The following is a 27757-nucleotide window of genomic DNA, read 5'->3' on the forward strand; positions in this document are numbered from 1 at the left end:
AGAGCCGACTGTAGAGCTGGCCAATGAGGGCACAGCCACTTCTGATGACCTTGTTTTTACGTCTGACTAGCTACGATTGTGTGCGTACAGCTTTTTAGGACTTCCTCTCCGACGCCATTCGGGATGCAAATGCGAGCTATATATTGTATTGTAGCACACGAATATGGCTTAGCATGGGACTGGAAGGTAGATTCAGCGCTTAGACCACCTTGTAGAACGTACAAAAGTAAATGGCCAGAACAGAGGCCAGCTTTCGTAGGTCGTCAAGGAAAAGCGCCAAAAGAATAGCAGGTTCAGGGCTCCCGGTCGTTTGGTAATACGAAATGGAAGAAATCACTGTTTTACAAACAGACCGTGCTGGCGAGCATGTAACTCTGCTTTCTTGTTTCGCAGGTCAGGGAAGAAGGACTTGTTCCACCCCCTTTAGCAACCGAACCACACAGTGTTGCCGGAAAGCTAAGAGAATTTCACAATCTGAGTTTGATTAAGCTAGCAAATGTATAGATAATTAGGACCAGCATCCCTCGATACTGCAGCAAAAGAAGACAAAACAAGGCCAAGAGGGCCCAATGGAAGCCAAAGCAAGCAAAACCCCCTCAAGACACAATTAAACCATGTCCGCTAGACCTCGGCATGTACTGCGCTGGAAGCGTAACCCCGCCTCGCAGCTATTCATCCCAGCATCCATCCTCTGTCTACTCCTCGCCCTCAAGCCACTCGACCATCGCCTACTCAAGGCCCTCGACAGCCCCTCCTTCGCCTTCGCCTTCGCCTTCGTCTTCGCCTTCCCCTTCGCCTTCCCCTTCGCCCTCGCCCTCCTCCTCCTCTCCTTCTCCCTCGCCCTCGCCCTCGCCCTCATCCTCTCCATCTTCCTCTCCCTCCTCCCCCTCCCCCGCCCCTCTCCCACCACCACCACCACCACCACCCCGCTCCCTCTCCACCCTCCTCCGATGACTCCGATTCCCCACCGTAATCTCATCCCACAACCCGTACTTGCGCGCCGCCGTCTCCACCGCCCGCTCGCTCCGCGCCTGCCGCGGCATCGACAGGAACTCCCGCCCCGGCTTGCCCATCAGCACCTGCCTGTCGACCCAGTACTCGTTGAACTCGCGCACGAGCTCGCGGTTCGAGGGGCGGGGCAGCCTGCTGGCCGCGTGCCGGCGCGCTTGGTCGCGGAGCCAGGTTTTCTCGGCCGTGGTCCAGGACGTGATGGCTGAGCCGTGGTTGGGGCGGCGGTGGGGCGGGAGGAGAGGGTTGCTGATGTGTTTGGGGTTGCCGGTGGCGGCGGCGGTGGTGGCGGTCGTGTTGTTGTTGGGGGCGGGTGGGGTGGGAGTGGGGGTGTGGTCGTGGATGTGCTGCTGCTGCTGCTGCGGGATGGTGGGGGGTGCAGGCGCGGGCGCGGGCATAGGCGCGGGCATAGGCGCGGGGATAGGCGCTGGCATAGGCGCGGGCGCGGGCGGGGGGAGAGGCATGCCCATGGGCATGGGCATGGGCGTAGGCATGGGCGGCGGCGCTGCAGGGCGGTGACCGATGCCGACCGTGGGGGCGACGGGGGGCAGAGGCATGCCTGTCAGAACCGTGTGTAGGTTGTCGAGGAAGGTGGCCGTGGTGGCGAGTGAGACTTCGAAGTCTTCGGTCGCAAGCCCGAGGGACTTGGTCTTCTGGGCGATATCGTGGATGCTATTGAAGGTGGCCTCGATGTGTTCTGGATCCAGGCTAGGAGCCTGCGATGCGAGCTGATGATGGTGTACAGCGCTGGGCTGGTGTTGGTGTGCCGCGGGACCAAAGAATGACCCATTTTGAGGCGTGAAGTTGGCTGGCTGCGGATGGTAGGCCGTGTTGTTGTATGCCGTCTGCGTCAATGGGCCCACGATGTTGGTCAACTGAGGAATGTTCTCGGGACCGAGCTGACTGAATAGCGGAAATTGCGGCTGGCTCATCTCCAAAATTGTCGGACCCTGACAGATTGGGGAGTCTTCCCTAGCCTCTGGCGATTCTGCGCGTCGTTGTTCCTCTACGCGTGGCTGTACCTCTGCCCATGGCTGTACTTCTGCCCATGGCTGTACCTCAGTGCTCGGCTGTACCTCTGCCCATGGCTGCACCTCAGTGTTTGGCTGTACCTCTACCCATGGCTGTACCTCTGCGCTTGGCTGTGGCTCTGCGCTTGACTGCCCTTCTGCGCTTGGTTGTACGTTAGCAGGCTCCAAGACCCACACGCCGTACGTCGAGGGAGCAGCGGTTTGGACCTATTCAATTTCGTGTCAGTGAGCTTTGTCCTATGATCTATGGTGGTGCAAGTCTTACGTCGTCAGTCCTGAGCGGAGACGGCTGCATGCACAAGTCCCTATGCCTTCGGAAAGGAGTATACCCCTCTGCGTCTTCGCCGCGCACGTTGTGCGGGTTGCGAGGCATTTTGGAATGGTTGATGGAGGTCTGATTCTGCGCAAATAGTCTCAAGGTTGGTCGGACGAGACGGGGCGGTAGCTGCAATGCTACGTTGGTGTGTGGTAGAAGGAAGTGAGGCGGGTAGCAGAAAAGGCAGTGTGCAGAGCAAAAGCAGTGTGTGGTGCGATGGCGGCATTGCGCGCTCGCAGCCAATATTTGACCGTGCCGAATCGGTAACTGTAAGCTGCTGTTCAGGTGATCCGGAAGTCCTGCGCCGGTTGATAATTACTTAAGAGGGCTCATCGGCGTCCACTGGCGGAGATGTCTGAGACCAGTGACTTGCTGCATTAGAACGATGCGTGAGACGTCGCCTAGGATAACCGAGCTCATAACCACCAAGAACAAAACAAACCACTTAGAGCGCTATATCCCGTACGTGTAGCTTGCGGGCATGGAGGGCTACGCAATAACGGCGAAACTGGTTCGGCTAGGGGGGCTATCGTCCACCTACTTACCCACACATACCGCACATGGATTAAGAGGAAGGAAGTTTTATCTCGTGGTGCTCATCATCATTTATTCATAGTATCATGGCATTTCCTAATATTCGAGGAGTTCCTTGCAGGTTCATTTTACTTCCGGACTGGGCCTGCGATAAACAACTATATGCTTTCTCTTAATCTCGCTCTCATCTTTACCTCGACTCTAGTTCATCCTTGGCATGCCTATGCATCAGTCAAGAATTCTTTCAAAGACGATACCCAGCGCGAACGCGGTGTTGTGTCGCAGTCGACCATTTCCCGAGATAGCAGCTGTGATTGGTTGGTTTGTGTAGAGTCTCGCTAACCAGCCAATAATTTCACTCATTCGAGTGCCGTGAAAACCTATTAAACAACGAGCTATGAACATTACGTCTACGTTCATAAATTCTATCAAAACTGATTGATAAGGAAAGAACAAAGTCAATACGCATAAGGAAGCTGTAGTATATCTATCCGCTTGTCGATACGCTACAGAAGAGAAATATAATTAACGGCGCGGACGTTGGGCCTTGCAAAACACATACGCCGCCCATAAATCTTCTCATTAATCGAGCTCCGGTTACAGGAAGGCAAAAACTAGAAATAAAGAACAGCATGAAGGAAGCAGACATCTAATAGAAAGTTTGAACAATGCCGCTGTAAAACAAATGAATGAACAACAACGCGCTGGGCCGCCGACAGCCTTGTGCGATGGGTCTTCCAAGTCCCATTCGTCACTAACAGCCGCATCAATTTGATGCCAGTCTCGGTCCTCAGCTGCCTCCGGTAGAACAGAAATAGAACGTCAAGTCAAGAAACATCAAGCCAAGCGCCAACTGAGAACTCCGAACAACGCCCCCATGAAAAAGACAGAACAAAAAACTCGTCTGATTCCGCGCACAAAAAGTTCAATTGCAGTATTTTGGTATCTCTTCATTCGGAAGTGTTCGACACTTGCTACTACTATCTCATGTCTCTGCCGGCAATATGTCCTCCATGTCGCGGTAGCCACCAACCTTCAAGTCGGTCTTCAGGCCGTCATCGCGATCCTCCCATCAACAAGCCCTCGGGCCTTCACTCCTCCTCGTCCTCTTCCCCATCCTCCTCCTGCTCCTCCTGCTCCTCCTCCCCCTCCTCCTGCCGCTCCTCCCTCGCCCACCCAATCCTCTGCCTCGCCATCGCCGTATAAATCGCCTCAACCCCCCTATCCCTCCTCGGCGGCATCCTCACCCTCTCCCCCCTCGGCGTCACCCGCTCCAGCACCCTCCCCCTCCAGTGATCATTGAAATCCCCCACCAACACCTTCCTCCCCACCCCCTCCGGCCTCCCCGCTACATACGCCCTCAACCACTCGAACTCCTCCTCCGTCCACCGGCGATCCGCCATGTCGCCCCGCAGGCGCGGCGCGTCGCAGCTCCGCCGCAGCCACTGGTCCAGCCACGCGTTCAGCCGCCCCATCGTCCGCGCGTCGTGCCAGTCGAGCGTGTCGGCCGTCACGCCGGCTTTGCTGCTCGTCCACGTGTGCGTCTTGTGGACGCGGACGCCCCGGGAGTCGAGGATGGTGTAGTGCTGGGTTAGGTGGGCGCGCTGGTCGTGCCCGGTGACGAAGAGGTGCTGCGGGCCAGTTAGTTGGAAGCCGTTTTTGCCGGTGACGGCGTCGGCGCGGGTGCGGAGGTGGGGGGCGGCGGTGGTGGCAGCGGCGGTGGAGGTGGAGGTGGAGGCGGTGGGGACAGCCGACTGGGCGGTGGTGAGGGTGGCGTTGGCTGTGGTCGGGAGCGCGGCGGCCGGCTGGGCGGATGGAGCGGTGGTGTTGGCCACAGCTGAGGGGACAGCCGACTGGACTGTGGCGCTGTTCGTTGGAGTTGAGTTGGCAGCTTCTTCGCTGCCTGTGGTGGACGATTCTGCCTCCGTGGATGTGGCGGCCTTCTTGCCGCGAGCCCTTGTGCTGGTGGTCGTACCAGCAGGCTTACTGGTGGCAGCCCGGGTGCGCTTGGCCAGCGGCAACGATCCAGCCACGTTCTCTTCGTCCTTGGCTGAGCGCTTGCGCTTCTTTGCCGGTGCGCTGTCGTCGGTGCCAGTGCTAGTGGCGACCTCACCGCCAGCAGCCTTGTTGCTGCTGTTCTGGGGGTTGGTGGTAGTTTCGTCGCTCTGGTGCTGACGAATTTGGGCTGGCCGACTGCCGGCCGTGATGTCGGACCTGCTTGTGGTAGCAGCACGTGTCCGCTTGGCGACGGGGGCGTCATCGTCAAGAGTCTCCTCAGAGGCCTTCCTCTTCTTGTGGAGTACCTCGATCCTGGGCCTGTCCGAATTGAGCCTGTAGAGCCGCAGGATGATACCTGATGAGGGAGGCTTGGCCCTCAGCGAATCCATGAGCTCCTCGTCGATTGCAGCATGCGGTACACCAGCAGTCTGCGGCCGAGGTGCTGCTCCGGTGTCTTCAGCAGCCTCGTTCTCCTCTGGAGCGACCTGCTTGGGCGCATCCTTCTTGCTGACCTGCCCCGGGGTGGGTCTTACGGTGGACCGTTTGACGCCCGAGCTCAAGGGGCGGATATCGCGGCGAGGAGGCATGACTTCTCCCAAGGGCGGGAGGTTGCTGGCCTCCTGGAGGATTCTATATTTGCCCCTGGAGGTCTTCATGACGACGGAGCGCCTCACCATCGCGTCCCGGTGACGAACCTCGCGGCTGTCCTTGAACAGGAAGCTGCTCAACGGGTGGTTGCTGTAGTGTGTGGCGTGTGCGACCATCATGAGGTCAAGTTGGCAATCAAAGTCAATGCCCTACAAAGGGACCGTTAGTTTTGGCGGCGGCACGGTTTGGATCGAGTCCTTACCGCGTGGTTCATCGTCTTGAGGCATTGCTTCACATGGCGGTATCGAGCCTCGATGTCCGCAACGAACTTCGCCTCTTTCGTCTCGGCTTCCGACCGAGTGGGGGCAGACTTGCGCTGTTCTACGAGCTCGTCAGTACTATGGTACAGCTGATGTGGTGCGGGAGTAGGCTTACTGGTAACACCGGTGGGACGACCGGCAGGATGGGCGGCTGAGGTGGCTGTAGGGGAGCCACGGCTGGTGGAGTGGGCAGCGGGGCCACGGGGACGAAGGTTGGAGCTGGGAGCCATTGCGAAGGATGTTTGCGCTAGCGGAGATTAAAGCTAAAGATGGGTGGATCGTAAGATTTAATGCTGTGGAAGCTTTGGAAAGTGTAGTGTTGCTGGGCAAAGCGTGGCTTGTAGGGTGGACGTCGAGATGTTGTTGGAGGAGGGAGGGAGCGTACCGGGCGAGGCAAAGCATTTGTAGGTCAGCGCAGGCAGTGATGCAACGCGTCTGCACCCGCCGGTGACCGCAGCCGCGTGGTGGGTGACCACCGGCGCCGCGGTTTACTGTTTCGCGAGCCACTCAGTGTTCTGGCTGTGGTTGGACATCCGTTGACTTTACACCCGAAGCAGACGACGATTTCTAGAAGCTCCTGCTTCACTGCTCTGGAACAATTCTCCCAACCCTAGAGTAAGATCGCATTGGCTTTGGCATACGACTACCGAACATGCAAGATCTATATACGATGGAACCGAATAATCAATGATATATTGGACGTAGTAGCCTCATTGTAGGACTGCATGATTTTCCAGGAGTCTGAGCTATCATGACCAGCTCGCTCCATAATATTCAAAATCTATTCATCTGCACCGAACAAAGGAAGGGATAGAATCATTAAGCAAAGTTTACAGATAGCACTACTGTTTGTGGATTTGTGTTACCCAAACCAGGCAAACAATAGTCTGCCAAGCTTTGTTTATGTGCACACGTTATGGAAGGTATTAAAGACTAGCGGTTTTCGGCTCGTAGCTCTGAGAATACCAGTGGTGACTATAGCTGGAGATGTACTATACCTCTGTGGCTGATTGGGGCAGGCCCTGACGTAGGGGCTCCAGTTGGCATGGCTTCGTTTTACGCTCACAGGCATCTCGCGTTGTGTGTACTTCCATCTTCAACATTTCAGGTGGTTCCAAAGAGGTAAAACTTCTTTAGCAAATCAATGTTGCCTATTGTCTTCCTAGCAACTGTAAAGCTACAGCCGTGTTGTGATTCGGCCAAAGAACCACGAGAAGAAATAACCAAAACAGCCGTAAACACCCTCCATTCCTGTTTAGCCAAACGGCTTGTAAAGCCGCTAGAGAGAGGAGGAAGAATGCGGGGTGGTGTAGGGGCGCTTGGTGGAGCGCGATGTTACGACGCGCTGGTGGTGGGATAGGAAGGGCATCAGGGAAGCCGGCTTTGTGTCGTTCTAGATGTCGGCGTCGAAGAGGTCGAAGTCATCATCCGTGCTGAGGACGTCTTCGCCATCCGTGCTGAGGACGTCTTCGCCATCCGTGCTAAGGACGTCTTCGCCATCCGTGCTAAGGACGTCTTCGCCATCGCTAGAGGAATAGGCGCGGTCAAAGACGAACAGGTACATTAGCAATGTGACGGCCGATCGTGAGCTGATTACGTGTGCTTACGAGCATCGTCTGAGCCAAGGTCGGCATCAACACCCTCGGTAGACTTGACAGCTTCCTGACTGGCAATGAAGCGAGCCATGCTGCTTTGCGTCTGAGGCGGTAGCCATTGCATCATGTTGGCGTTGAACGAGACAGGGCGATGCCACTCATTGCCATTGCTGGGATCCAGAGCGTAATAGTTCAAGGAGAGATTGTCATCAGCGCTTGAATGGGTGGGGTAGCCAGCAGATGACGTCTTTGATCTGACGGCGAGCGTTGTCTTGTGAGGCGCCGTCTGAGTTGAGGCAGCAGCCTGGCTGGCAGAGTTGCCGGCCGTAGCAGTATGCTGGTCGTGAAGAGTGGCGGGAATTCCACCCTGTCCTCCCTCAGCGGCGGGGCCGTCGTCATGGTCATCCTTGCGCACTGTACTGAGCACGTCTTCGCCCATAACTCGGGACATCATCAGCTGGGCCGTGAGCATCTCAGCCTCGGTCGTGCGAAGAAGGTCCAAGGCTTGTGTCTTCAGAGTGTTCGCTTCCTCCAGAGAGCTGTGCGCAGGGAGAAAACCAACGCGTTGATAAGCCGAAACCACCATGTCGAGAGCTCTGCCCTCCTCTGGATTCGGCGGCACATGCGGCATGGGCCCAACGTTGCCAATTGAGTTGCGAATGTAGATATGCTTGTACAATCCAATGAACAGGAACGGACAGAAGTAGCTGCAAGGCCGGATCCTGCCGCTGCTGCCGGGCATGAAGAAGGTGAAGCTGTGGCTGTTGTTGCATGTAGCGTGGTGGACCATGAGACTGGTGAGAGCATCTGTACGTTCGCCGTCCTTGTAGACGATGGGAAGGTTGCGCTCGGTGTCCCAATTGGCCGCAATGGTGAAGCGACGGCTCTGGACGTCACCGAGGACATGTACGTACTGCTCCTCGAGCTCATCCATGATCGCTTTGATCTTGTGCCCTTGCTCCATGACGTCGGTGTCTTGGGCGCGACCGGGGAGGAGATGGTCGACAAAGACTGCTGTGAGACTGGTAAGCCACACGGGTTGCGATAGATCGAGGTGAGACTTACCGCTTTGAAAACCTGGTAGCACATCAAGCGCCGAGTTGGAGCTGGTTGTTGACATGGCGGCAGTGACAGTACAGAGTGTGTGGCTAGAGTGATGGCCTCGAAGCTGAAGAGCGTTATCGCGTAGGGCGGATGAACAACTCAGAAAGAGTGGGCGCGAGGCTGGACGGCGGGCGTTGACGATGGACGAGGGAAGAGGAACAAGCCAGCTTGGGCCAACAAAATTTGTATTGCGACTGCGCAAGTTGCAGCGCGATTCGCGTCACTTGATGCGCGGAAAAGGCACGGCGGGTGAAAGCACTGGCCATTGCGCATACTTCACTACCAGACTGCTCAACTGTCACGGATCACGCTTGCTGCCGGACTGAAAGCACAGAGAGAGCTATATTCGCATCCGTTCAGCCTTTGACTTAGTGCTTTGCGATCTTGAGAATCCCGCGTCTTTTATGTGCTTACTGATCACGTATGTCTCCTTCGGTTCTCTAAGCTCCAAGTATATATCAGAATCGACAGCTACGCATTCTGCCATCACCATGGATCAACGAACTGGACTGCGATCCGCTGTACAGTAAGAGACGATACATTGAGTCTCTCAAAAGCCGACACTATGTACTAGTAGCGTTCAACATTCGAGAATGGTTGCTGAAATCTAGATGGTTTACGACTCTATATATTGGAAGGGGAAAAGCCGAATGTTCGGTTTTGTCGAGTTTCTTTGCGATCCTAGAGTGTAGTGGCACTGACATCATTCCTTTTACGCTATTGCAAACTTCTACTCAAGTTGTCGGGCACATTTGATGGCAAAAGCGAGAATTGTGGTGTGAAGACGAACCCGGAATCAAGCCCCAAACCTCGCAGAAAAGACCCAACTACCTTCTGAAACCTGGAGAACTACTGCCTACTGAAAAGCAAAAGAAGAGGCTGAACCCCAAGTAGTCGCCGTCGCTCATCCAACCCAATTCCGTATTCTCAAACCGACTAAACCTCAGTCCCATAGTCCGCAATAAACTGCGCATCCCTGTCCTCCTTCAGCTGCTCCATCATCGCCTCAATCTCATGCAGCTCTCTGCGCCTCAAGGTGATCCACACATCATTTTCCGGCTCCGACCCTGGTGTCAGAAGCCCGATGCGCCTGCCAGCCCACCTCCGATTGTAGAGCGTCATCAGTGCCTGCGCGTCATTGTCGTAGCCCAGGTTCATCAAGTCCGCGATGCCCAGCTCCTCCGTCAATGTCCACACGTTGTGGATCTCCCTGGTGGACGCTGCCGCCAGGCGGTCGCGCTCGCGCTCGAAATCCGCGAAGTTGTTGGGAAGGAGGAGATGTTCGTTGCCGTCGTCGTCTTCGACCGGGAGGACATCGTCGCGCCTGCGATGTTTGCCCTTGTTCGGCTTGTGCTTCTCGACGGTGTGTGTTGCGCTGGTTGTGGGCTCCTCTTGCTCGACGGATGGTTCTGTTTTGATCTTTGGTTCTTTGGATTTGGGTTCCTCCTTGATCTTCGGCTGCTCCGTGGTTTTGGGTTTCACGTTGGTTTTCGGTTGCGCCTTGGGTTTCTGTACTTCCTTGGCCTTTGGTTCCTCCTTGACCTTTACTTCCTCCTTCACTTGCGGTTCTTTTTTGATGGTGTCCGGTTCGTTTTTGACCGGCAAATCCTCATCCTCCTTCACTTGCGGTTCTTTCTTGATAATCGTCCGGACCTTGATCAAGATACGTTCCTTGATTTTCTCTTTCTCCTTTCTAAATCGCTCTCTCAGCCGCCCTTTCGAGCCCTCGTCCTGTGTGTGCCGGTCGTCTGTATCGTGCTCCTTCTTCTTGACCGTCTTTGCCATCATGCACCTTGCTCGCGATGGGCCCGCCTCAACAGTATCGTGACGATGACCCGTTGACACCTTGCGCGAGTTAGCTAGTCTTCTTCAGAGGATTGTTCGTCATCGCCATCATTCCCCTCCTCGTCAGCACCCTCTTGGTATACGACAGTGGCATGTCGATTGTTACTTGACCTGAGAATCCACGACCTCGCTCCGCGGGTGTCTTGCTCACCGGTTTCGTCGCTGCTGGAGCGCGGGTCGAAGTCGAAGCCATTGGCGTTTCCTGCGTCGGCGTGGTGGGCTGCGGTGACGATCTCGCTGTTGCCAGCCGCCTGCGCATCGATGCCGGGACCTGCGGTGGTGGCGGCCGAGGTCGGGTCCACGCCAGGTCTGGCCGAGTGAGCGCGGCTGCACGACTCGCCTGGCGCGGGTTTGGGGAGACTCTCTGGCGACGTGACGTTGTCATTGTCGCGGCTTTGGGTGTTCGACGCTTCGTGGTCGTTGCCGTCGGCGGCGCTCCAGTGTTGCGTGGTGAGAGTGGAGTTGCTGGACGCCGGCGCGCGCGAGTTGATGGTGTAAGTTGAAGGGAGCTTGCCCGGGTTGCGATGGATGATTTTATGCACGCGCTCGCTGTAGGTGAGCGCAGGGTCCACGCGGTGCATGCCATATGTCGCGTGATCGTTCCGGGCGGTGGGAGTGTCACTTAAGACGGTTGTGGAAGGCAACCGAGTCAGCTCGGAGCGCTTGGTCGGCTGCGACTCCGAGGCGCATTTGGAAGGTGCAGTCTTGGTCATTGAATCAGTCTGGTTGGCCTCGTGCGCAGAGTCTTGCTTGTCAGCCAGGACAAGACCTTCCATCTTGTCGGAGAGTTTAGAAGCCTCGCCCTTTTGTTCGTCACTTCGCTCATCCGTACTGTACAGCTTGTGCGAGATCTTGAGGCCGTCCATGGGTTGCTTGGGTATGGAACCTCCATCGGAAGCGTGTTCGGGAGCTTCGTGCTGGCCTGAAAATGGGACAAGTGACTCTACAGTCACCCTACGCGCCTTGCGGATGGGTGTGACTTCGTCGGATGAGCTTGAAACTTCCTGAGTGCGACGGCGCTTTGAGGCGGAGGCACGCATGGTAGAGTATGGTGGAGTCCGGAGCTTCCTAGGAGTGCGGCGAGCTCTATCCGTGGCGGGCCTCTCTTCGTCACTGGTGTTGGCGGCTGAACGGTTGCGCTTGGAAGGAGTTGAAGCAGACTTGGAGTCGACGAGCATGTTGGTTCATGCGGAAGCTCTGTCCTGGCAGAAAATAGATTGTTTTGTGTGCTGCTTACCGCCTGGTCGCAAATTGGGGGGAAATCTTCGAGTCTCACCCTCACTGTTGAACTCAGGATCGCTAATCGCACGTGAAACCATTTCGGCGTGATTTCACTTCAGGCTGGAGCAGGATTTCTGCTCGTAGCTTCGCCGTTCTACTTTGAGGCAGCATCATCTGCTGCAGCTCGTGTCCAGGTCTTGATGGGAGTCCAAGGCAACGGAGATGGGATACTGTTTTGTTTCCTCTTCGACTACACGCGCGCAGGCTGGTGAGACTTGTTTCTAATTTCCTACTGCTACTCTGCTTATCGCCGTTGATGGTCTTGTTTCCGTCCATAATCCCATGAGCCTCAGCGAGAAACTTCTCGTGCATTTTCCTCTGGGCGCACGGCACGATAGTCCAAAAGAGTGACCTTCCCACTGTCAACGAAAGCACCTTAATACCCTTCCTCGTTGCCTGTGTCTCCTCTGCAGCCGGTTGCATCTCCACAGCTGCTGCCTTCTTTGAAGCCGGAGTCTTCTTCGGCAATGACATCTTCGCACCCGCCCTTTCCTTGCCTTCGGTAGCCAAAACCACCTCCTTCGCTTCAGCAACTTACTCCTTCCCACGCTTTCTCTCAACCTCCGCACGGTCGGTTTCCTTGATCCGCGTGAGGACTTCGCGGGTCCTTTTCCAGTGGCCGTCGGTCAGGTAACCCCGTTTGATCCGCGCCTTGATTTCATCTGACAACTCGACCACGGTGACAGAGAACACGGTTACTGGATCGAGGATCTCGGGCTCCGTCTCGGGGGGTGCCGCAGACTCATCAATGAGCCTGCTGAGAGCATCCGGAACCAGGTGAGTCTTACCTGGTCGGTAAAAGACTTTCATTCGAAATTGGGAAATGTACTGGCTCGCGGCCAGCAACTTGAGATTGAGCTTGTCGGTGGCCGAGGTCGTTTGCAAATTGTAATGCTGCGCAATGAGATCGGCGTCTTTATGTCGATGTGGACGCTTCCAAGAAGGGGATCGGGGCCCTGGTCTATCACGTAGAAGGGGATCCAGATCCCACCCTCGCGGATGGCAAGGTCCATCCCTGGACGAATGACAGGATCCAGCCGATTCTTTTCTTTTCGCAGGCCCTCAAGTCCGCCGAAATCCGCTATTGGCCCACAGAGCTGGAGGTCGCCGGTATCGTATGGACCTTGCGGAAGATCAAACATCTGATGCATGCCGGTCAGGAGGAAGATGCGTACTTTTTTACCGATCATCATGCTGCGAGATTCTAAGGAGGTGACGAGTATTGTATTGAGCTACTCGAGAGAAAGCGCTAAACACCCCCCTTGGCCATCGCACCTTCCAATACCGTCCTTAGGATTCTCCTCAAACCACCTCCCCGCCGCCTGCTCGCCCCTCTTATCCCATATATCGACCCCCAAGTCCTCAACCACGCGCCCCTCTCTCCTCTCGTCCAAACCACTCTCCCGCTCTTGCCATGTAGACCCAATTCGCGCCACGACTTTGAACGCTTCGTTCCCGAAGACCGCGAATTTCATGCCCGCTACAAGCGAGTGCGGGTACTCCTCTTCTTTTGAATGCGAGAAGCATTCTTGACCGTGTCGGCCGGCCTACGCGTGCTATTGGCGCTGTCGGGGTTGCCAGGGTGCGTACTGGACTTGGTGGTCTGCATGCTCTGGACACGGGCGCTTCTCCTAGTTGGAACTGCAGCACTGATGGCCTGAGACGCGGATGCCCTGGCCTTCTTGGCCCTGGTCGGGGCTTTCAACGTAGAGGTGGTGGAGGCTTTCCCAGTGTTCTCTCTCTTCTTCTGGGTGATATCCTGCTTCGCCTTGTTTACCATTGCGCGGATATCATTGCCAAGCTCCCGGTACATTTCAGAGCGCGGCTTGGGAGTACTCGTTGCATCGAACACGCCGGGGTTGCCTCCTTTCTCGTACTCCCACTCGTGCTCCTTGTTCCTAAGCAATGTGTTGACGGACTCTTCGCCGCCATCGGGCATGGAACCAGATTTAGCAGGCTCAGTCCTGCGCATCAGGGAATTGATAAGGCCTACATGATGTTAGTAGAGTCCTGACATTGGAAGGGTTTGATGGGGTACTTACGATCGTTGTCGCCGTGGACTTCCCGAAGGAGCCGGACCGAAACATCCGTCTCTTTGGGACTGTATCTCGACATCTTCGTAGGGCTATAGAGTATTTTTCTATTAAGCCGTAAATGCAGAGTTACCGAAGGCCGTGTGTGGAGTTGGAAATGCAAGTCTTTCGAAGATTCCGAAGTGCAGGAAAGTATCGAGCGAGGGTGAAGAAGTTTGGAGCATGGCTGGTAGACTAAAGGCTTAAAGGATGGCCGCGCAAAGGTGAATGTTCCAAGCAAGTAGTGACTGTTTCCAAGCACGTGGTCATTTCTCAAAGTGTTAACCCGTGAGATACCTTTCTTCTCAGAGTACGACGGGTGCCATTGGTCCAGACCTTCGACATAGCGTAGTTGACAAACATAGTCTACGGCGCCTACCACTTTATCTCTGTTACACCACCGCTATTTTCTAGAAAATGTGTTAATAGAGTACAATTTGGTGGCTTGGCGGATTTGGCTGCCAGCACCTCCCGTGGACTTGTCGGAAGGCTGCTTAACCGACTGGTAAGCTCCAGGAGGGGACAGCCCGGAGCCTTAACTTCCTTAAGTGGTCTGGATGCTGGGGTCTTCGAGGATGCTCCGGTCATACCGGAGAAGGCTTCCAACCAAGCTTTTGAACTGGATTCTGCTGACACGGGGCGTATGGTTGAATAGAGAGGTGGTGTCTCCATATACCCTAGAGCCGAAGGTGTGGAACGTATCTAGCAAAGAGTCATCGCTCTCCTCATTCCCTTGCACTAAGTATAAATGATATTATAATAAAGTCTGAATATGGCGCCTGGTCGAGGAGAATTTGGCAATGGAGTAGTCGTTTATATTTACTATATCGTTGCTGTCATGTAAGGTATAACAACGGAGAAAAGTGAGGCAAGTCGGCATTCCTCAAGCTTTTGTACTAATAGTGCTACGAGTAAACAGTTTGAGGGATGAGACACCAATAGAAATTACGCAAACGTATAAATATGCTTGCAAATAAGTTTTAAATTTGGACGTGTCCACTGGATAAACAAGGGTACTGCTGAAATCTTCCATATTGCGGCCATGTGGACCATAGAAAGTCCTTAACACTACTTGAATTTCCGCAGTCCTGCGTTATGTATGATTGTCCCAACGATAAGGGTAATGCACCTTCACTCGCTGTGGGTCATTTCAAAAGCGGGCAAGTTTCTACATAGCGGAATTGAACGTAATAAATTTGGTCCAGTCTCTATTGGCTATTCAATAATCTGACAGCTATTTTTATACTCAAGGAGAGCCCGCTGTGTACCTCGTTGCTGACGAGAATTTTTAGATGTGTAAGGGGTTAATGCCACTTGCTACACTACTTGCTTGAAAGTTCATAAATCAGAAGGGAAAGGAAAAAGCAAATACTACTCCGTGCCTGATTTGGCAAATATTGCAACCGCTCGCCATGCGGTTCGAGAGCTAAACAAAATCCATGACAAGAACCGCCTCCATTCTTGGTTTTCCCGTTACTCAACCTGTGTGTACCTGGCAACCCGTTATCAAACTCCTACATCAAGCTCACGGTTTCTCTGAAAACACTGTCCAAGCCAAACTTCTCGGGGCTTGCTATTCGTCCCCAAGTCCAGCACATTGGACACGGGAGAATCACAGATCCTCATCCTCCTCGACCACTTTCTCCGCTCCCATCTCATCCCCTTCCAGCCCCACTCACCCTCGACCTCGGCGCAAACCCCAACTCCCTCAGTATCCCTCCTCTCCAAAATACCATCCGTCCCAGACACATCCCTCCTTGGCCTCACCACCCCTCCCCCTCCTCCTAGAGCCTGGGGGCGCGCTCCGCATTGTCGGCCTGGTACATGTCAGAGAGCACATCAGTTTGGTTGGTATAGATCCGTTTCAGCTCTCCGGCCGTTGCAGCAGCCCTCTCCTCCACTTTCTTGTTCCTCCCGCTTCGTCTGAGAGGCCGATGGAGGGGAAGATCCGGAGACTGGTTCTGTGGATCGATGGCAGGCTGGCTTGGCTCCTTATTCATCGACTGCTCAGCGGTGCTCTGCTTGCGCACCTACTTCTTGGTGGCTTTGTTGCTACTGGTAGGAACAGGGGAAGGCGAAAGAGGTGTCTTCGAGCTGACTTTGGACTGGTCCTGTTGAACATGGCGGCGCTTTTTGGCTTGGTGCTCCTCCACCCTCGTAGCATCTTTGGTGATGCTCTGACCCTGGCTGTCACGGCCGCGCTTCTTGCCCCGATGCTCCTGACTCGTTGCCGCATCATTGGTAGTCTTCTGCTTATTTGCATTCCGTTTTTCACCGGCCCCAATGTCCTCATTGGCTTTCGTCTTCTTCAGTGAATGGAAGATGACAGCACCGGGCCTAGGCATGGAAAGCAGACCGAGCCGGTACGATCTAGTAGGATGGGTGGGAGTGTCCTGCCTGGCGGCATTGCTAGTACTGCCGGAACCTGCAATGTTATTACCAGAGGCTGCAACAACGTGATTGGGTTTCGACAAGGAATAAGAAAAAGTAGCGGCCTCTTTGTTGATCATGATCTCCTCACACTGCCGCTCTGTTGTGGTTTGGCCAGTGGTAACCCCCACACTGGTGCCAAACTCGAAAAGGGATATCAGCATGGAAGCAGCCTCTTCGTCTGTTAGGCGGCATTTAATCTGTTCCTGGATCGAGCTTGCGGTTATGGTGGCTGTAGATGGTACTAAAATGGCTGGCAGCGCAATGGCGGGCTGCTGGGCCTTGGCTATAGCCTTAGCATGCCGACCGACAGTTTGGGTCTCGATCTGCACACTGGCCCTGCCGGCCTTGGAAGGTGTCGTTAGTGTGCCAGCAGCCGCCAAGTATTTTGCTGTATGTCCACTGTGCTGCTGGGTTGAGGCTCCGATGTTGAAGGTAAGGTCGTTCGTAGGTAGTGCTGTTGATGCAGTGGCTGATGCTTTGATAGTCTGCTGGGCTTCAGAAAGAGGCTGGGCGGTCTGACTATTGCTCTGGCGGTTCTTCTGAGCGCGTGTTTGTATGATATAAACGGGCTTCTTCGTCATTGTAGGCTTCTTGCTCCTTTTGCCTCGTCCTTGGTTGACTTGCTTTCATTGTGCTGGAGGGCAGGAAGTTCCTCTTCTACAGCGATAGTGTTCTGATCCGCATCAATGTATACGTTTCTGTACAGAACCTCGGCAAACCTCTTGGGTTGCTCCGCAGCTGACGGCGCCATGGCAGCGATGTCCGCTTGTACTCCGGAGAGCACAGCACGCTTCATATGAACCATCGTAGTCTCCATGTCATCTTGGTTATCGCAGTCCGGGTTAGGCATCTGCCGCAGCACCTTCTCGACGGGTCCTGGCTGCGGGAAGGGCTCAGCACGGACGTTACTGTACTCCAACATGAAGTTCGGGTGCACCGGTCGGTTGAAGAGATGACCGACATTGGTCAGAGTGGAATTGAGGCAAATGGTGTCTGTGACCGCCAGCGTCAGTGTTGGATCACGATGCTGGGGGGAGGAAGATGAACTTACCGGACAGCGCATTTGCGCCATCAGCAGCGGACGACATGCCGCTAGCGTTCAGGGACATACTCAAGGTAACCGATTGCAATAGGACTAGATGGGCTGTGATGGTTAGGAAATGGGATCTGGTCATGCTTGGTTGCGCGTGGGAGCTTACGACGAGAAATGTTGCTGTGTGAAGAACCAGGGCCAAAGCGAGCAGGCTGTCGCTGACGCAAAGCGAATAGCGAAAGAAAGCCTTGAGAAGACGGGTTTGGCCGTTTCTGCAGTCCAAATGGCGGTTGCGGCAAAGATTTCTGCGTGTGCGCGAAGTGCTGTTGGAAAGGTGGTGGAGTTGAGGTGGAGGAAGAAGCAGAGCAGAAGAGCTGCAATCAACGAGTCCCTGCGAATCCCGATCATCAGCTGATGGTAGCACCTGCTGAGGGTGGTGTGCAGAAAGTCTCCAAGGTGAGTGTGTGTTAACTCAACATTGCGAGTGGCGAAGCGGGTGGGGCGAACTGAGCACTGGAGCTTCTCCGTGTACTTGAGCTCAGGCAATAATCGGCCACTAATTGCCCAGTATCTAGTAAACTTCATTGTCTAACCGCAGCTGGAGACTTTGAAAGTAAGTCCATAGAGGCCCCTCTAACTGTCCATAGGACGTAAAACGAGAATATCCACGCAAGTACGTAAATTCACACCTTCAAGCGCACGTCATTATCCTAAAGCTCTTGACGGAGGCGTTGAAATGTGTTGCGCCATTGTATATAGACAACCTACGAGGTGGGACATATATTGGAAAAAGGGAATACTTATCGTGTTATGGGGCGACTACTACAGTGATTATTTCCAGACTATATCGCGGCTTCTTATAGAGCAGGAAGCTCATTGATTTGCTTTCGGCTAGTGTTTGCCCACCGTAAAAACTCCTCCTAGGGTTGTGCTTTACTCTAAACCATGCCGTATGCTTCATAGGTGGCTTTCGTAGATGGGATGTCGCCTCAGCGACGGAGATTGCGGCGAAGTACTCCATAGCTTCCGTGATGACTGGGCGCATAGGGCGCTTCATGTCAACTCAGAAAGTAAATACAAGGTGTAGGTGGGGTAGGGTCTATGTCGAAAAGAGCAAAAAAAAGACATAGTTCATGAGCCATGTTTACATGCGGGCCAGAAGGTTGTAGCCCTTTACGTGTACTTAACAGGGTTCACTTATTAATCTTATTTTCACCTTTTGAACCTTTTCGTGCAATTGGCTTACATTGTTGCTATGAAAGTCCAATCCAACTCGCCCCGTACCTTTTCCATTTCCCCAAGAAAACAAGCTGTAGTGGTATATCCCGCAAAGCATCTCCCGCCCAAACCCCCAGTCCCAAGGGCCCAAACCACGCTGCATGCCCAAAACTTTCAAAGAAAAGGACCCAATCCTCCCAATTAAACATTACCCTTATCAACCCCGCCAAAACGTCTCAAGAAGCCATGCTACCCAGAATCCAGTCAAACAAAAGAGTATCCCCTCGTCGCCTACGTTCCAACCCTACTTCTCCTCACTCTTCTTTCCCGCCGCCGCCGCTGCGGCGACCTGCACTTTGTTCATCAACTCGGCCGGCATGGTCGTGATGCGTGTCCTGGCCTTCGACTTGCGCGGCGTCGGCGGCTTGAGGAACTCCAGCCCCTGCGCGCTGCCGTCCGAGACGCAACGCTGGCCACGGCCCTCGTATAAGACTTCCCGGTAGTCTTTCGCCTTGCGCTGGTGCTGGTTCTGCTTCCTCGACGAAGGGTGGTCGAGCATGGGTGGAGACATGTTGGCGCGGACGTCGGACGTCGATGAGGAGGATGACGGCGATGGCGAAGACGGTTGCGGTTGCGATTGCGGCGGTTGCGGAAGTTCTTCGAAAGCTGCGAAGCGCCTTGTGGAGATTGTGCCCAGGGGAGCAGCAGAGCGAGGAGGAGGTAGAAGACGACGACGACCGCTCTTGTTGTCACCGCTGTTGTTTCCAATAGCGCCGTTGTTCAGGCGACGTCGCTGCTCGTCGTCGTTGTCGATATCGCTAATACCTGGCCAGTAAGACGTAGTGGTACTAGCCGCCGCCGAAGAAGTGATCACCTGGCCTTCTCCCAGCTGCAAGATTGACGCAGAACGGCGCCGATCATCCTTTTGAGCTCCGACCTCCTCGCAGGCCGAGACCAAGTCACTGGCCGACTTGACGACAAAGGGGCCGGTGGCGCCGCCTAGCGCGCGACCCGTCGCCGTAGTCGCAGCCTCCGTCTCAGCCTTACCGGCGCCACGTCTAGCCCGCTTGGGCGCTGGTGTCGTCTCGTCCGAGACCTCATCCTGGTCGTGGTCGGGCTGCTTTGGTGTGCTCTTGCGCCGGCCGCGCTTGGTCGCAGCAGTAGACGTAGTGCCGTTGTTCGCACCACCATCACCACCACTCCTCCTCCTCGCAATCTCCGTCGGACTCGGCGCATCGCTGCGGCTCGACCTGCGCCGCGCCGCACGCTCGTTGCGCTCGCGCTTCTCTCTGTCCGTCTTGCTCTCACTCTTGTCCGCCTCCACGTCTTCATCCTCGTCATCCTCGTCCTCGTCCTCCGCCTTGATTAACAGTCCGTCGTAAGAATACGTGCGTCCAGGCACGCGCAGCGTCGAGAAGCGGTAGCCGCGCGTGGGCGTGGCGTCGAAGGGCATGATATTGGATGGCATCCGTGCCTCCATGTAGAGGTAGACCGGGGTGGTTGGCGAGTTGACGTACGGTGAGGTGGTGCTTTGTTCTTGCGCTTGCGTTTGCTCCTGCCCGTCGTGCTCGTGAGTCTTGTGCTGACGAGGCGGCGGGGATGGCGTCCGCACGAGCGGCTGCGACGGGCGGTCGTCGTGCTCGTGGTTCTTGTGCTGATGAGGTGGCGGGGACGGCGTGCGCATGCGTGGCTGCGACGGGCGGCGGTGCTTGGGGTGCTGGTCCATCGTTGTTGTTGTTGCGGTGGGCTTGGTGAAAGTGGGCGGGCGGTTGAGAGTGTGCGAGCAGGTGAAAGTGAGCGAGTAGGTGAAAGTGAGCGAGCGGGTAAGATTGAGCGAGAGGCTGAGAGTGAGCGACCGCGTAAGAGCGAGTAAGCCGTCGGATGGGCGGGTGCGCCGCTGTTGTTTTGCGTTTGCTGCTTGGTGAGCGTGAGTGTGTAGACGCGAGACGCGTTGTTGGAGGACGAGGGCTTACTGTTGTTGGTGGTGTTTTGATGGTTCGCGGTTGTAGAGGAAGAGGGTCTCGGGCTTAGAGAGAAGGATTAAAGGGCAGGTGCATGGACAGAAAGAGATGCGTATGGGAGCAAGATCTTTTGCAGATTGCGTTGCGAGTGCTTGGTGAGGAGATCTGGGAAGGCGGGATATGAAGCACGGAAGCGGCATGCGCACCGGGCTGCGCAATATGTGCGGCAAGCCTATCCATCGAGCTGAGGCAGCAGCGGGCGCTACAGGCTCTCTGCAAAGATTATCCGCTGGGCGGGCTGCGACCGCGACTGAAGGGTCGATCTCACTGGAGCGGTCCCTTAGGCACACCCCGGTCCGGTCATCACTTCAAGCTGGACCAGCAACGAGTTCACCGGGCAAGACACGGGAGGAACTCCGTTACTTTTATAGCAAGTTCAGTAATTCGATCTACACTGGAGTACTTTTCGCAGCCGAACGAAGGAGAATTGGAGGGCTCATGCCATGTCCGGCTCAGGACGAGATCCTTCATCATCGGCCTTCCCGTCCCTTGAAGCATGAAGAGTTAAAAGCAAAAACCCTAGTTGAGCCCAGTTTGTATTCCCAGCCCGTGGCCCAATTCCATGTACCAGGAAATTGAAAGAAAAGGAAAGATATAGGAAACAAAGAAATAAGAGATTAGAGTAAGCAACCGCTAACGGCGGTTGAATGATGAAGCCTGCAAACTTCGGGCTCATGAAATTTAGCAAAGTCAGCAATATCCACAGGGAATGGACTGAAATACTGTGCGCTGGAATGTACCCAAAGCCGACCAGTTGGTGATCCCGTGTCGACCTGCTCCAAACCCAAAGCGCTGTGCGTATCCTGAACCTGGCTGACCAAGTTGGAATAATACAACAACGTTAGACAACTTTGTTCGTGTCGTGATCCGAAAGAGCCATTGACCAGTTGTGTTGTTGTCGTTGCGTCGAGAAGCGAAGCTGAACGTGAATGAATATCGAACAAGAGAATCAAGACAGAACGAAATTTTGATGCAATTCGATCGTTGGTGCATATCCTTGCAAAGGACTTAAGGCTTTGTCAGGGCAGATCTCGACGGATGATCTGCTCGCGTGGTGGAGGAAAGCAAGCCGGATGGAAACCGGTAATGTTACAGCAAGCAGCTGCTGGTTGTTCGTGTTCCACCGCAAAGAAAACAAATGAAACAAAGGGAAGTAAAGGCACCAGTTTTCGTAGTAACAGCTTTTTGTACCCGTGAGCAGGCTAACGGTCGGTGTCGGGGCAAGTGGCCGCCGAGTGAGGCGTTTAGAGACCCCAATCTGACATGTGGGGGTTGGCGCTACCAGCCATGGCCTTGGAAAGGACCTTGGGTGTCTGCTTGCGATCGGTGAAAGGCTTGAAGATCGCGTCTTGGGGCTCTTCCGCGCTGTCGCTCTCGTCCAGGTCCTCCATCGTGACCTCAGGAGACTCGTCGCTAGACTCGTTGGCACATTCTTCTTCAACGTAGTCGTCCATCAGGATCTCCCTGTCGCTCTCGGCGAACTTGGAGAAGAGGCCATCCGCCTCCCACTGGCTGCGCAGCTCCTCGGCGCGAAGGCGGAGCTTGTGGTTGTCAATGGCGCAGGAGACGGCGTGCTCGCTGCGCTTGATGCCGAAGTGCCTGCTGACGTGGCGCGCCAGCTCGGACCGGTAGGTGGACGGGTCACGGGCGAGGCGCTCGACGAGGTAGTTCAAGGCACTGTCAGACCACTTCGTGCGTGGCTTGCGAGAGGTGATGCGGAGCTTGCGCTGACGGAACTGGGCGCGCCAGCGGTTGAGGTGGGAGATGGACGCCGGGTCGTCCCAGTTCGCCGGCGGGGCATGGATGTTCATGCGGCGTCGAATGGCGCCGTCAGGGCGGATCTCATTCTCGATGAGACAGAGGAAGCGAGCCTGGTCCTGGATGCGAGTTACGAGGCACTGCGCATTGGGCGTGCGGGTGCAGATGCGGCCCTTCACGAAGGGCACGTTGTAGCTGAGAAGGCCCGTGACTGGGAAGTGAGCACACTGCGGAACGGTGCGCTCGGCGGAGAGGTTGGCACCGCGCTTGCCGAGGATGTAGTCTTCCCTGGAGACGGTCACCGGCTGGCAGATGGTCCTGCCGCCCAGTTCGAACGTGTGAAAGGGCGTAGACAAGGCCGGAGCGTTGGGGGCGACATAGGCACCTGGAAGTGAAGGGTCCATGATCAGTCAAAGAAAGGGTTACTCGGCGCATGAATCTGACTTACCGGCCTTCTCGTCGAAGGTGAAGTTGGGGCCCTTGTAGTGCCACTTCTTTGCATGGCGGTAGGAAACACGGTTGCCGCCCCTCAGCTGACCGCAAAGACACTTGGAGTAAGGTCCAAGAGGGCCCGGGTTGACAATGTCAGCGCAAGGCTTGGACATGGGGCGAGCCGGACAGTTGAGCTTCACATCCCAGCGGACAGCCGTAGCCTCGGCCTCACTTCCAGAGACCTCGACGTCCATCTCATCTTTCAGGTCGAAGTCAGAGTCATCCTCCATACCATCATCGTCGTTGAGCATGGAGGTGAATGTCTCATAGTCCATGCTGTCATCATAGATGGTGTTGGAAGTGAGGTAGTCATGGTTGGTCGAAGGTGAGGTGAGGGCATCCAACTCGGAAGCAGAGTTGGACATGTTAGTGAAGTCTCCATCAGCATCAACCTCAGCGAGACCATCAGTGAGCCGGAAGGTGTGAAAATAGCCGGCTGGAGCAAAGCTGCGTTGCGGGACGTAGGAGGAACGCTGAGGACCCGTGCGGCCGGAATGCATGCTGCGACGGGTAGCCCGCTTCTTGACCGTAGAGTTGGGGCTGCGGGCCATTTTGGCTGAAGCAACACGAAGCTGTGCGGTTGTGGGTGAAGTTGGAGGTGAGGTGGTTGTGGTCGCGTTTGCGACACCTGGGTGGAGGAAGGGAGTCGTCAGTTGAGGTAGAGCAAAGAGAGCATAGCGGGTCATACAGAAGAGTCAATACCAATGAAGGCGAAGAGCAAAGACGTGCGGCGGGTGGGTGCAATCGCAGTGCGCAGCGGGCAAAGTTTGTGGGTGTAGAGTGTAGAAGAGAGGCGGAAGGTCAGCGCGAAGTTACGGACGTTTTAAGGGCATGCCCGCCCCGAGAGACCCTGTGCCAAGAGCGAGCGATGGTGGCCCGTGTCAACGGAGACGTGAAAGGTGCGCCCGAATGTGGTAGCCTGGAGGGTAGCGGGCGCTGCTTCGCCGCGGCGTCACTGAGCTGCACTCCCGCTGATGGACGGCGATAACGCGCGCTCGCGAGAGCTGAGTATTTCGGATGAAGGTATCCGTCGCGACTTGCAACTCGTCTTCCTTGAAGAGCGGAGAGCGAAGTCAAGAGGGCACGATATATGAGGCTCGGCGCCCGACGCGACCTCACCGCGACCCGCTCCGCGATGATGTCACTTCAGCCATGCCGCCGGCGCCGCCCACCCACTTGCTGCTGATGACAGGAGCTTTTGAGCTTGGAAAAGAACTTCTGCGGTCGCGAAGCCTGATCCCGCGCTTCCATGAAACGGTAATATAGTCAGGCGCCAGTCTCTTGCGCTCTTGGATATCCAGTTTGCTTTGATCTGGTGGTGATCACACGCAGCGCTATAAAATCTGTATAATTCTGCTCTAGGCTTTGTAGCAAGCTCTGATGTAGTGTGTTTTATCTCCATAATGAGCGGCGGTCACTGGATGTTTGCGACCATGTCACACATCCACCCCGTTCCTGACAGCAAACAGTGACCGGTCACGGAGCATTCGAGAGATCGCAGTCTAGATTCCGGCCGATTCCCCAGGTTTTTCGCTAAGTCTTTTACTTGTGAGATATCTGGAATTACGACACGATGGGTTGTCGCCTGGGGCTACTGATGAAATAAACCGCCCATTGTGACCGTCCACTGCCTATGAATCGCTGCCGATAGCTAAAGCAAAGCGCTAGGATATGCAACTCCATCTCGCCTTTACAGGCCTCTTCGCTGAAAATCTGCCGACCATCCGCTGTATGGCAGCTCTACCGAACTTTGCACCCTCATGACTGGGCTGAACGAGTGTGAAAGCTGTCCGCTACTCTCTCCCAGCAAATATTACCCTTTCCCGTACGAACCCCAGACTCTTATGCCTGCGCCATATCGCCGCGACCAAGCAAACCCTCCTCTGACAACGAAGTGGACCAAGCCCGCAAACCGATCGAGAACAGCGCACCGAGCAGCCCGGCAACGCCCGACAGCGCAAACCCATCAATGAATCACACCCTCACACCATCTTCAGCATCATCATCGTCATCATCATCATCCTCCTCCTCCTCCTCCTCGTCTTCCTCCCCCTCCGAATCCGCCACCTCCCCACCATCCTCCTCCCCCTCCTCCTCATCATCCTCCACCTCAACCACCCGCTCCTTCCCCTTCCCCTTCCCCTTCCATTTACCGCCGTCCCCGCCAACATCAGCATCACCACCACCGAACACAACCCCCCTCGCCTCCCGCCCCAACCCATACCGCTGCACCGTCTGCGTCAGCGCCGCCAGCGTGCGCCGCCGCTCCGGCCACCGCTCGCGCAGCACCGCCAGCAGCCGCGGCTTGCTGTAGCTCCCCGTGTCGCGCAGCTGCTCGACCATGGCGCCGCACACGGCGTCGAGCTCGGCGGGGGTCCATGCGAGGCGCGTTTTGCGGGGTTTGGCCGTGGACTTGGTGGCACGGGTCTGGTTGGCGGGGGGAGGGGTGGTGCTGGTGCTGGTGCTGGAGGACGCGGACGCGGTGGGCTGGGAGGTTGGAGGGGGGGTGGTTGTTGAGGGGAGAGTCGTGGCGGCGTTGCGCTTGCTGCTGCGGTCGCGGAAGCTGTGGATCCAGCGGTTGAGCTTGGTGATGGCGTTGCGGTCCGCCCAGCTCGCGGGCGGGGCGTGCATGTTCATGCGGCGGCAGCGCGCCGGCGCGTCGTCCTCGATCAGGCGGAGCTGGTACGCTTGGTCGACGTATTGGATGTAGGTGTTGATGCGGTCTTCGCCGTCGTCGGTTTCCCAGTCGTTCGCGTCTTCGGCGGGGTGGTTGTCGGCTTCGACGGGGATGCTTGCGCTGGTGTGGAGGGGCGTGGAATGCACGTTTGTGGGCTCGTGTTCGGTGGCGGCGGCAGAGTCGGAGTCGGAGTCGTTATCGTACTCGTCGGTACTGTTCTCTGGCTTGTCAAGCGCGATTGGAAGGCGCAGGCGCTGTTTGATGAAGCGTGAGCCGCGCATGAACTTCCAGTCGTCGTCGAGGACGCCGGTGATGGGGAAGTGTAGGTCGCAACGCGGCACAGAGGTTTCGGCACTCACGGCCATGGCGCTGGGACTTTCGCTTTCTGGCCAAGTTGCGCCAGGAGTGGGGCTGTCGTCAGTGTCGTGCATGGCTTCTTGCTTCCGTTTCTTATCCATGTTCAAACGTGTAGCATAGGGGACGAACGGCTGTGCGGTCCTTTGCGGGTTCTTAGCCGCCGGGTCAGTCCAGCAGCCTATGTGAGAAGATCAGTGTTAGAGACGCGAAAGTAAACAGTGGGGAGGCGGTGCTTACCGTTGTCATGATCAAAAAACGGAAGCTCATCGTTGGTGCGCAGCAGTGGGTTTGATGACCCGCAGCTGCATATCTCCTCAGCCGAGATGATTTCCTCAATTTCCGCTCTGGTCGATGCCGCTGCGAGTTGGACCTCACTTCCTGTGACAGGAACAGGTTTTTCGGGTTCATCTTCGAACACTCTGTATTCAGCATATGAAGCAGGTGGGCCACGGGGACCCGAGTTGATAGTAGTCCAGCCTGGAGCTTCAGGATTGCTCAGGACTGGTTGACGGTACCAAACTTCCTCCCGGCCATCGGGATGGATGTAGCCGCGGTCGCCGTCCAGGATGTAGCCATAATCGGGTTCGTCATGCTCGCTTCCAACATGGTCATCCTCGACGTTATCTTCGTCAGCAGTGTGTTCGTTTTCGGTGATCGGGACACCACCGTCGGATCCACCTTGAAGCGAGGATGTCTCCTCTTCGAAGTTGCTGCCTTCGACCGAGATGCTGCTGTCCGTGTCTGAATCTTCAGTGCCGAGCTCGATAGAGCCTTCCGACTCGCCGCCGGCGGGCCGCGCCGGGATGAGCGGCAAGTCACCCGAGCTGAAGCCAAGGGCAGCCGACATGACGATGAATCGTTGTGGTATGGGGATTTCTGTGACAGCAGAGCGGGTGTGCCTGTGACTTGGGCGCGGGTGGTGACGTTGTATTGTGGTGGAGGAGCGCGAGTCCGCGAAGGGTGAAAAACATCTGCGCATGAACGAATGAGCGCCATTGCGCCCGAAGCAGATTTGCGCCCTGCCGCCTGCAAAGTTGCTCTACTCCTTTGCGACAGTCAGATAGCGTCTCTCGATCACGTGCAGTGACAGCGAGGATTCCTCCGCGCGAGTGTCACGTGCCAACCTTGCTTTATGGGACCTTTGGCTTGCTTTCTACTCCATGCTGGTCTGTTGCTGATCGGAGCTTCTGTAGTGCTGTTGCGGCGATTTGACATCCCCGCCAATCCATGAGGTAGATTTCAACTTCACTCGTAGACATCAGTGGCGGTGATTCTCTGGACCTTTGAATTCGCTTCCCACAGTCGCTAATGCTTCACATGTATCTGACATGATATTCTTGGATGTCACCAGGTTGCTGCTCCAACAATTGCCCTAAATCAAAAACGAGCGTATTCCTGTTTGTCCACTTTGTGCATAAAGAGTATACCCCGCAGCAATGGAAGCAGCAATCACCACGAATATCATGTTTGGTTCTTTCAGCATTAAAGGTTTGTCTGTTTTCCAGGCCCCAAAGCGTGACGTCCCGCGCCGAGGCCGCCTCTCCTCCGAGTCCCAAGCCGTGCAGCGAGGCTATGACATCCGGCTCCAGGATCCGCGCCACCGAAGGCGTGATGCTCGCGTAGTTAACCCGCATGTCCCGCGCCGATCCTCATCCGACGGAATGCAGAGACAGGCCGCCGTTGTCCGTCGTCAGCAGCATGCTGTCGATGCTAACGTCGAACGCAGGCCATACATATGGGAGGACAGACTTTTGGTGTTCAACAACTTCTGCGTATGAAACTGCGCTAGCGCCAGACGACAGCCCCCAGTTTCGAGACCATCGAAAAAAGAAATGTTTTTGTAGCCATCAGATATGACTAACGTGCGGGCTGTTCTTCCCTTCGAAGAGCTGGCTGAGATAACATAGACATTGTTTGAAAATAAAGGCTAGGGGGGGTTAGGCTGGCGCGCACGTCTCTGAAGGGCGGGCTGAATGAAGAGAGGGGTCAGAGCCGAGGGGTCTGACTACGTCGGCTACCTGAAAGCGGAGAGTGGGGGCTGAGAACAGTAGATATTTCCGTCTGTGGCTGCAGCTG

The 27757-nt window shown here is 55.7% G+C and overlaps 10 protein-coding genes across 10 annotated transcripts; all 10 read right to left on the reverse strand.

Annotated features, from left to right (window-relative positions):
- Nucleotides 1-728: 728 nt before the first annotated feature.
- On the reverse strand, nucleotides 729-2412 carry BKCO1_5000053 (microtubule-associated protein futsch; the record flags this gene model as incomplete). The annotated part of the gene is made up of 2 exons (XM_020276647.1): nucleotides 729-2246; nucleotides 2305-2412. The coding sequence occupies 2 exons, from the start codon at nucleotides 2410-2412 to the stop codon at nucleotides 729-731; spliced, it is 1626 nt and encodes a 541-aa protein (XP_020127511.1).
- Nucleotides 2413-3980: 1568 nt separating this feature from the next.
- BKCO1_5000054 (uncharacterized protein) lies at nucleotides 3981-6025 on the reverse strand (the record flags this gene model as incomplete). The annotated part of the gene is made up of 3 exons (XM_020276648.1): nucleotides 3981-5684; nucleotides 5738-5856; nucleotides 5911-6025. The coding sequence occupies 3 exons, from the start codon at nucleotides 6023-6025 to the stop codon at nucleotides 3981-3983; spliced, it is 1938 nt and encodes a 645-aa protein (XP_020127563.1).
- A 1163-nt stretch (nucleotides 6026-7188) lies between these two features.
- Nucleotides 7189-8510, reverse strand: BKCO1_5000055 (uncharacterized protein; the record flags this gene model as incomplete). The annotated part of the gene is made up of 3 exons (XM_020276649.1): nucleotides 7189-7321; nucleotides 7393-8404; nucleotides 8456-8510. 3 exons carry the CDS (start codon nucleotides 8508-8510, stop codon nucleotides 7189-7191), a joined length of 1200 nt encoding a protein of 399 aa, XP_020127562.1.
- A 920-nt stretch (nucleotides 8511-9430) lies between these two features.
- BKCO1_5000056 (uncharacterized protein) lies at nucleotides 9431-10279 on the reverse strand (the record flags this gene model as incomplete). Its single annotated transcript, XM_020276650.1, has 1 exon — nucleotides 9431-10279. One exon carries the CDS (start codon nucleotides 10277-10279, stop codon nucleotides 9431-9433), a length of 849 nt encoding a protein of 282 aa, XP_020127546.1.
- Nucleotides 10280-10353: 74 nt separating this feature from the next.
- BKCO1_5000057 (uncharacterized protein) lies at nucleotides 10354-11517 on the reverse strand (the record flags this gene model as incomplete). Its single annotated transcript, XM_020276651.1, has 1 exon — nucleotides 10354-11517. One exon carries the CDS (start codon nucleotides 11515-11517, stop codon nucleotides 10354-10356), a length of 1164 nt encoding a protein of 387 aa, XP_020127564.1.
- A 637-nt stretch (nucleotides 11518-12154) lies between these two features.
- BKCO1_5000058 (retrotransposable element tf2) lies at nucleotides 12155-13735 on the reverse strand (the record flags this gene model as incomplete). Its single annotated transcript, XM_020276652.1, has 5 exons — nucleotides 12155-12534; nucleotides 12612-12814; nucleotides 12896-13127; nucleotides 13172-13609; nucleotides 13663-13735. 5 exons carry the CDS (start codon nucleotides 13733-13735, stop codon nucleotides 12155-12157), a joined length of 1326 nt encoding a protein of 441 aa, XP_020127519.1.
- Nucleotides 13736-15722: 1987 nt separating this feature from the next.
- BKCO1_5000059 (uncharacterized protein) lies at nucleotides 15723-17300 on the reverse strand (the record flags this gene model as incomplete). Its single annotated transcript, XM_020276653.1, has 3 exons — nucleotides 15723-16664; nucleotides 16787-17118; nucleotides 17177-17300. The coding sequence occupies 3 exons, from the start codon at nucleotides 17298-17300 to the stop codon at nucleotides 15723-15725; spliced, it is 1398 nt and encodes a 465-aa protein (XP_020127518.1).
- Nucleotides 17301-18680: 1380 nt separating this feature from the next.
- BKCO1_5000060 (uncharacterized protein) lies at nucleotides 18681-20102 on the reverse strand (the record flags this gene model as incomplete). The annotated part of the gene is made up of 1 exon (XM_020276655.1): nucleotides 18681-20102. The coding sequence occupies one exon, from the start codon at nucleotides 20100-20102 to the stop codon at nucleotides 18681-18683; it is 1422 nt and encodes a 473-aa protein (XP_020127523.1).
- A 1539-nt stretch (nucleotides 20103-21641) lies between these two features.
- On the reverse strand, nucleotides 21642-23198 carry BKCO1_5000061 (uncharacterized protein; the record flags this gene model as incomplete). The annotated part of the gene is made up of 2 exons (XM_020276656.1): nucleotides 21642-22540; nucleotides 22604-23198. The coding sequence occupies 2 exons, from the start codon at nucleotides 23196-23198 to the stop codon at nucleotides 21642-21644; spliced, it is 1494 nt and encodes a 497-aa protein (XP_020127524.1).
- Nucleotides 23199-24621: 1423 nt separating this feature from the next.
- Nucleotides 24622-26528, reverse strand: BKCO1_5000062 (sodium potassium calcium exchanger 1; the record flags this gene model as incomplete). The annotated part of the gene is made up of 2 exons (XM_020276657.1): nucleotides 24622-25859; nucleotides 25919-26528. 2 exons carry the CDS (start codon nucleotides 26526-26528, stop codon nucleotides 24622-24624), a joined length of 1848 nt encoding a protein of 615 aa, XP_020127525.1.
- Nucleotides 26529-27757: the final 1229 nt, after the last annotated feature.

This window comes from Diplodia corticola (genome assembly GCF_001883845.1).
Source record: "Diplodia corticola strain CBS 112549 chromosome Unknown scaffold50, whole genome shotgun sequence".
NCBI lineage: Eukaryota > Fungi > Ascomycota > Dothideomycetes > Botryosphaeriales > Botryosphaeriaceae > Diplodia > Diplodia corticola.